General features: G+C 40.1%; 1 protein-coding gene across 1 annotated transcript; it reads right to left on the reverse strand.

Annotated features, from left to right (window-relative positions):
• Positions 1-393: 393 nt before the first annotated feature.
• On the reverse strand, positions 394-8440 carry LOC115790669 (programmed cell death protein 10). Its single transcript, XM_030744543.1, has 8 exons — positions 8173-8440; positions 5859-6052; positions 3774-3827; positions 3450-3567; positions 2698-2824; positions 1814-1892; positions 1628-1710; positions 394-1237 (listed from the first exon to the last, which is right to left on the reverse strand). Exons 2-8 carry the CDS (start codon positions 5946-5948, stop codon positions 1105-1107), a joined length of 684 nt encoding a protein of 227 aa, XP_030600403.1. The 5' UTR covers positions 5949-6052; positions 8173-8440; the 3' UTR covers positions 394-1104.
• Between the last annotated feature and the right edge of the window lie 16 nt (positions 8441-8456).

An 8456-nucleotide genomic window follows, 5' to 3' on the forward strand; every position in this document is an offset into this window, starting at 1 on the left:
TTAGGTCTCAGCAATTTCAATAATAAAGCTTTAAAAATTAACACTATCACAATTGGATTACAGTGGTGCATGTAGGAGCCAGTATAGAGCCCAAAATAGCCCTCCACAAATCCACCATGGAAAATCCACTATTATACAGGGAGAAGAATGAAGTTGCTGGAATGAGAAGGCAAAAAAAGGGTACGGCTCTTAGTTCTGGGAGGAAAGAGGCGCAGTCAAAGAAAAGAGAATGCAAGGGCAACTGAGTGAAAATGAAGCACTCTCATACAACAATACAAATCTGAAGAGAGACCCACTTTTGGAAAGCTTTCTCACACGTCAGAACTCTTTCATTTGCAAGAAGAAGAAAAGTGGTTTCACTCTTCACGACTTCTTTGAGATTTCTCAAGGAACTTCAGGTCTCTTCATTTTTATTTTCATTGGCCTTGAAAATGTCGTGGAAACTACAGAGTAGGAGTTGAGCACAAAGTGAAAAAGAAACAATACAGTCATAATCACATCCATCTGTGTGCACAAGATAGCAAGAGAAGTGCTAGAAGACTTAAGTCCAGTTTCCCAACCACTGACCATCCTCACAGGTAGATAATACCAATGGGGAGCTTAAGAAATACACATTTAAAAAAACAAAAACAAAACAAATGATGTATATACAAATCTCCAGTACATCAGTGGGTAGTGGTCAGTTGGTTGTTGGTCAGTCAAAGACATTTAAGGATTCAATCTTTGAAAACATTTGGCAAATCAATCAATAAAAAAAAAAAAACTGCAGCCCTAGTGACAGGATATTAGTAATTGCCACAATTATAACTTTTAAAAGGACTTTTAACCAATTACCAAACTTTTAAGGACAAGTGAAGTACTGACATGATCTGAACAGAGAGGAAACTGTAGCGTAGCGGAGGAGCGTAGAAAATATCGACTTAAGAATCGGATAAAAGAACAACATTAAAGAGAGTTAAAAATCCCCAGCAATTACTGTCAATCTGACTCGCTTTGAAACTCAAAACTACCTGATCTCCCCTCAAAGCCACAGAATTATAAATTATACAGGCCAGAAATAATAAAATGTCTTTACAAATTAGAAAGCCTCGTATCACTTATTCTCTAATAAAAATGTCTCCCCTTCGTCTGTGTGTGTGTTGCGTTTTCTCGGGCCGCTACGGCAGTCTTGAAGGCCCGCAGTATCACGTTGGTTTGGTGGGTGAGCCGGTTGGCGCTGACAAACACATTTATCGCTCTGGAAACAACCGGAACAGAAAGACAAGGACACGTGTGTCACTCACAAAGGAAAAGAAAGCATGGCAACAATATTAGGATTGATCCAGGAAACACTTTGATCTGGCTGGAATGGAGAATGTCAGGCTTCAGAGAACACAAGCCAGGACGGATCCGCGGGAAATGGGTCAAGGGAATTATTCAGCATTGGTGGATTTGATGGTGGCGGGCCTGTGATCAAACGACCACCGTTTACATGGGTGACAGTGTGTGTATGCATGCAGGCGTGGGCGTGTACGAGTGCTGAATGGGTTGGCGGCTGTGTGTACGGAACGTGAAGAAGAAAAGGTTGAGGATGTGAAGGAGAAAAATGGGGTGGGGGTGGGGGGGTACACTAGAAACAGTGTCTTACTTTCCATCTTTGAAGTAGGTTTTGAGAGTGTCACTGAAGCTCTTGGAGTATTTCACAAACTCTTTCTTCTGCTGTTCCAGTGCCTAACCAATAAATACAGACAGCCTTTCAGCTCCACTTATTTCACAGCAACTGTGTTTGTGCGCACAGGCATTTTTTTTTTTTCTTACTAATGTAGCCACTTACCTGTCTGTTCTGATACTGGTATTTCCTTAAGACAGTATTAACTGTGTTTAGCAGCTCCTTTATGGCACTGGCAGCATCTCTGCGGATGACACGCACAAGTGTGTGCATGTTAGAAAGGGGCGAAAAAATATATATATATATAAATATATATCTTCAAATCTGTCTGTTTTTATCAGGCACGGATACCCTGAAACTATAGTCCTTTGATCCAGCTCGTTGTCTTCCCTTTCTTCCCCTGTTCTCACAAACACGCTTTCACCTTCAACTCTCTCCCCTCGCATGCACTTGAAATCTGCCGTTTCATAACTTTAATTTCTTAGCATTCCCTTTGAATTGATTTTATTTCTAAGCCCTCCGCCGGGTAAGTAACTTAAGCAGTGACTCACTAAGAGTATTGAATTCCATCAAAATAATGGCAAAGTGGGCCAAGAAGATGAAACATCTCTCACTTTCTATAGTGTGCGCACAGTGCAGCGGACAGGGACGTTAATAGTTTTGCCTTCACAGCTGCACACACTGTTTAACCTCTGAAAGAAATCTTATGGGAGGGGGGAAAAAAAATGTCACTATCACTAATAAGTCGATGCGGCATGTTTGAATTATTTCACTTTTTTTTTTTTAAAAGGGCATATGCTGTTTGCTGGGATGGAATAAAAGAAAACAGATCTATGTAATGCCAGGCGCCCTCTTAATGTATACAGTTAAATATTAATTGGGGAACAGTTATTAAAAGCTGACTCTTTCACTTTTAAATCAGCCATTGTGAGGGCTTGCTTTCTTGGCACTTTAATCACTTAACACAAGAAGTTTGGATTGAAATTTGTATGTAGAAGCTGACGTCGCACTGAAGCACACGTGTACATTCACACACCGAGCTGTCTTACTTGATGGTCTGTAGCAAGCTCGCTCTCTCGTTGATCTCATCGGGTATGGTACTTAGGATGTGTTTCAGAGCTCGGGCCCTTTCGTTCAGCTCCTGGAACTCTGGCTCTTGCCTGTCAATCATCAACTCTGAAAACACCAAGAGAAAGAGGAACAAAAGACAGAGCTCAGACTCCGCGCAGCGATGAGCACGTCAACACACGTGCGAATAGTGACAGGGGGACATGGAAATGGAGCAATTAATAATGGTGACACGTGTGAAAAACCTATGCCTACAGTGCCAATGTGAATAATGAACACAGGATCGGGTGTATGTGTGTGGGTGTGTGCATGTGCATACATGCTTAAGGGACAGCGACTGTGTGTTGAGTTTGTTAAGTGAAAGCCAGATTAAGGTAGAACTTGGGATGTGCCATGCAGGAGATACATTTAAAATTCATCCAAAGTGTGTGTGTGTGCGTGTGTGTATGTGTGTTTGAATTCATTACTACCATCAATCACTGTACACTCGGAACAAGGAATTCAATTACTGACAGAAACAAGGGAACGACTGAAAGCAGGACGAGAGGTTGATTTGTGTGGAAACAGCTCCCCCCAGTGGATAAGTGCTCTAAGGTAACACAGGATTGGAGCATCATAGAAACCAAAGTGAAACTAAGTTGGTATTCCCACAGCTTTTGCCTCTAAGGGCACATTCTCATGTACAGCAGGAAATTATTTAAAAAAGAAAAAAACAAAACAAAAACAAACTTACCCTCCATATCATCTGCAGCCATGCGAAGTAGAGACTCACTATAGTTAATTTTTAAGTTCTTCTTTTCCAATATTTTGACTACAACATCCTGGGTAAGGCCCGGGTTCTCCTTCTCTGCCTTGGGACAGACAAACACACAGCAGCTGAGGACTCACAGTTGGCCTTGGTGTTTTGTGAAAATGAAACTTATCAAAGTTATAAAATCGCTAAGCTGCTGGTAAAGAGGATTTAAAAAGTGAAGGGTACGGGCACAGAGTCGATACAGAAACGATGGCAGTTTGCTCCATGAAATGTAAGCAAACAAACTTTAAAAGAAAACTTTACCTTCATAAAAGCTGCTCTCAGGTTCTGTGCTGCTGATAAATTGATTTTCTCCAGCTGCAAGTTGAAATACACAAACATAAGCTAACAGCACAAATCATAACACACACACACACACACACACACACACACACACACACACACACACACACACACACACACACACACACACACAGATACAGCTTAGCTCTTATCATGGCCTGTCCTCTGTCCTGAAATGTAATTCTGTCAAAAGTCCATTAAAGTTAAGGATCCTACCATGTGAAAGGCGCACACTGTGGTGTTGTAATGTTGAAATGTGTGTGTGGAGTCAGTTTATCTGAATTGGATTCTATTGTTAACTTGGAAAGAAACTGAGTACATTCAGCTCCTCTGAGCTGATATTTGTGGCATTAGACGGATCTTTGATTCTTCAGCTTCTGATCTCTGCGTGTTCGTTTGCGCGACGTGAAATCACGAGTCTTTCAATAAAATAATTTCATACTACAAACAGTGACCACAGCAGAAAAACAATTACAGCAATCACAAGTGAGACAGACTGACCTCAGGCATTGGCAGAAACTGACTTTAGCTGGGGAACTGCTAAGAATGGTTATTTTACCCATTAATTTGCTAAATAATAAGAAACAGGTTTTAAATTCTGCAGTGTTTACAGTTTTTTCTAATTCCTCTTTATTTTCCGCCAAACATTTCTTCTTAATTTTTAAAAATACACAAGCAGTTACTAAAAAGCAGACAAGATAAATGAGCGATAATAAAGGTAAAATAAAAATCAGGAATGAGTTTATACAAACTTGGATAATGGCTGATAGCTGCTGTAACTTGATATTGGGCTATTTGTACATCAGATTACCTAACGCGTCAGAGCTTTTATTTTATTTTATTTTATTGTTTTGTTTTTTATTTATAAATCAAGATTTTAATTTAAAACAAAACTAAAGCAAACAAAAGCATGTAAACACAGGTGTCACTAATCGCATTAATTAAGGCTCTGACTCTAAACCTTCATTAATGTCATTACCTTATAGACTCAACCACTTTATTAAGTACACCTCTTCAACTGCTTGTTAACGCAGATATCTAATCAGCCAATCACACGGCAGCAACTCGGTGCATTTAGGTATGCAGACATGATCGAGATGACCTGCTGAAGTTCAAACCGAGCTTCAGAATGGAGAAGAAAGGTGATTGAAGTTACTGGTTGTTGGTGCCAGACAGGTTGGTATCAGTGTTTCACAAACTGCTGATCTGCTGGGATCTTCCCCACGCAACCATCTCTAGGGTTTACTGAGAATGGTCCACTCCTGTCAGCTAAGAACAGGAAACTGAGGCCACAATTCACACAGGCTCACCAAAACTGAACAGCAGCAGATTGGTAAAACATGGCTTGGTCTGATGAGTCTTGACAACATTCAGATGGTAGGGTCAGAATTTGGCATTTCTGTCTGGTGGTGGTGGTGGTGTAAGGGTATGGACGGTATTTTCTTGGCACACTTAAGGCCCCTTAGTACCAACTAAGCATCATTTAAACACCGAAGCCAACCTGAGTATTGTTGCTGACCGAGTCCATCCCTTTATGACCACTATGTACCCATTACCATTTCACAAAGCTCAGATCATCTCAGACTCTTTTATTGAACATGACAGCGAGCTCACTGTACTCAGATGGCCTCCACAGGCACCACATCTCAAAACAATAGAGTTTTCAGCTCTGTTTGTCTGAATCTTTAATAAGAATAAAAGATATAAAAAAAAGACTATTGAAAAATATAACTTGCAAACACACAGAAATGTCAAACACAGTATCTGAACTCCTTTCAGATACTGACAGTCACACAGAATTACTACTATTACAGAATTAGATTCTCATTACTGTTTCCCAGCACTTATTCTCGTTAACACTACTGTTTCCCTTTTTCTGTCCTAGTACATCATCAGTCCTGTAACTTCACACAATAGCCCTTTCACACTTAATCTAACCTCTGCTTGCACTGAATATTTACCGGAAGGTTCATCCAAATTTCCTTGTAATGTCACAAACGTGTTTTTTTTTTTCCTTTTACTTCAGCTGAAACTCAGTATTTTTACCTCCTTAAAGACAGGAAACATCACGCTGTAGAGAGCCATCGGAGCCAGCGAGGCAGTGTCTGCTTCATTCTTCGCGTCTCCCATGGTCATCCTCGGCCAATCGATGGACCTTTGTGCGTGCACTTGTCCACTGATGCCAGTTTCACTGCATTCAATCAGTCACGGAGCCTGACAGAATGGGAGCAGACAAGGATCTAAAGAAGAAAAGAGCACAACGGGAGAACAAGCAGGGAAAGATGGATGGTAGTTGACAAAAATGACTGTGCAAGGAATTTAAAATTAAAAAAAAAAAAAAAAATTCTTCCTGTTTTCAACCAGGATAAAATTCAATTGCTTAAATGTTATTCTGAAGCAGAGAGAAGGCAGATAACCTGGTTCACAAAATGTCACCAGGGTACTCTTTCTATAAATTTTTGCCCAATTACACATTTCCAAAACCCTTTCTTGGAAGTTTACTTCCTCCCAGAAAATCTTTCAGTCACAAATATGATCATCTCATAATAACCGCACAGCTTAAAGTACCCAGTGTACTTTACAGCTCCACTGGGTGCAATACTGACAAAACAGACACGAGTCACACCTGAACCAGAAAAACACGCTCTCCCGAAAATCACTGCAGCAATAAAACAACCTGGTGTGATAAATATACGACCTTGGCATTGGTGTGTTTTGTTTTTTTTCCTCTACCTCAGGCTCATCGTAAACAAAATGAAAAGAAGAAGACCCAAACACATCCTCTTTTACTCAGAAGTGCCCAAAAACACACCTCCAGGATCAGTTCTTCCTTTTTTTAGTATGTAACAGCTTCACTGGCACTGGGTGACATCATTTTTTAGTCATACAACAAATTCTTAATTAAAGGGCAGGGACACTTGTTTTCATTCCAGCTCTCCATTCACACACATGCACAAAACAAGGCCGAGACAAGTCACCGCCCTGTGACGTGGTGAGAAGTTTTCAATCGCAGCCGAGAGTGCTCTTAAATTTATCAGATGCTTTGTTCTGCCCTTTGAAACTCACCCTTGGATAAAAGTTAAGAGTGTAAATGAGTCCAGTGTGAATATTTCTTACTGTAAACAGCTGATAAGGATTGTAAGAGGAGGATTTAATCAGGGTTTAAACATGGTTGTATGGTTACAGGAAGTCTTGCATGGGTTTCCAGTTTTAAAAGATAATAATATGAACATAATAAGTGTGTGAAAGTGTGAAAGGGGGTAGATTACTGAAGACTCTCCAAACCATCAATGACTAAGGTGTGTTGAATCTTAGTACAGGCCAAAACTGAGAAGCAATGGCACTAGTTGGCACACATGTATGAAAACAAATGTACTTTGAGACCAATCAAAGTGTTTTCCAGGACAAAGGTTGTTTCAGCTCCTTCTGAATCATTTCATGAGACCATTACAGATCTTCCTGAAATAAGTGGGAAGTAACCAAAAAAAAAACAAGTGTTGACAGCAGCGCGTTTAAAGCCGCCAGGGCCTCTCTGTGAGTGACCCCTGAATCAAAAAGAGATGCATTACTCTGAAAAGGTCACGGTCATAAGTCACTTCTGACATTTAGAAGTCAGAGTAGTTTCATTTTTATACTTTTTTGTTTTGTCTTGTTTTGAATTTGCTGCGGTGGCAGTTTTGAACCAAATTATCTTGCTCTTTTCCTGAAAGAGTCACTATGTTTGAGGTGGTCCCTTTCCCAGCTCCATTACGCACACCTTTACCGGTGTTGTGCCAAAAAGTGATAGCCAGAAAATGATTGCCCATATTTAAACTGTTGTAAATGACTTGCTGACCTATAATCTGTGAAAAATGTGTCAAACATCTCTCTCGTGAATGATATCAAGTCATTTTGAGTAAGAAAGCGCATTTATGTCATTTATCAGGGTAAAAACTGTGATTGGCCAGATTTTAAAGAGATATCTGGCCAAGAGGGCAGCAGAAATCATAACAAATATGACATTACACTCTATAAAGATATTTTAAGTGACCAAAGAGGACTGGATTTATTATAATGTACGTGCAATAATGCAGTCATAAACATACTTGAATAACAGGTCATTTCTTCATTTTATATTTAAGCCCTTAATCCTATTGACTATACACTATTCACCAATATAAGCAAAGACATTACACATAAAAGCACATAGAAACATCAAAAATCACTTTCTGGCAGACGATCACTTTCTGGCACAACACCGGTCTTTGTGAAAGTTAGAAGGCGGCTGACAGTGACGAGAGGTGATGCCACACCAAACTTAGTCGTTAAAGTAAATTACAAAACAAATCCAAAGAGCTCGAAGTATCTGTACAAGCCTTACCTGAGGTCTGATGGCTGCCAATTAGAAGAAAAGCGGCGCACCGTTGACCAGGTGGTGGATTTAAAGAAAGCAATAATTACCTCTATAGGTATCGAGGTAACGTGCTAATGTGAGATTAGCGGCTTAGAGCAGGTGATTCACTCCACTGTTAGCTCTGTAGCGCGCTAGTTGTTTGGTAATGAATTGCGGGTAAATAAAGACGAATAAAGGCGGGGACATATTCGGTTGTCTTCCCGTCTTGTTTTGGTTCGTGTCTCATTCAGGAAGTTTTACAATCTAATAAA

This window comes from Archocentrus centrarchus, chromosome 13, assembly GCF_007364275.1.
Source record: "Archocentrus centrarchus isolate MPI-CPG fArcCen1 chromosome 13, fArcCen1, whole genome shotgun sequence".
Taxonomy (NCBI): Eukaryota; Metazoa; Chordata; class Actinopteri; order Cichliformes; family Cichlidae; genus Archocentrus; species Archocentrus centrarchus.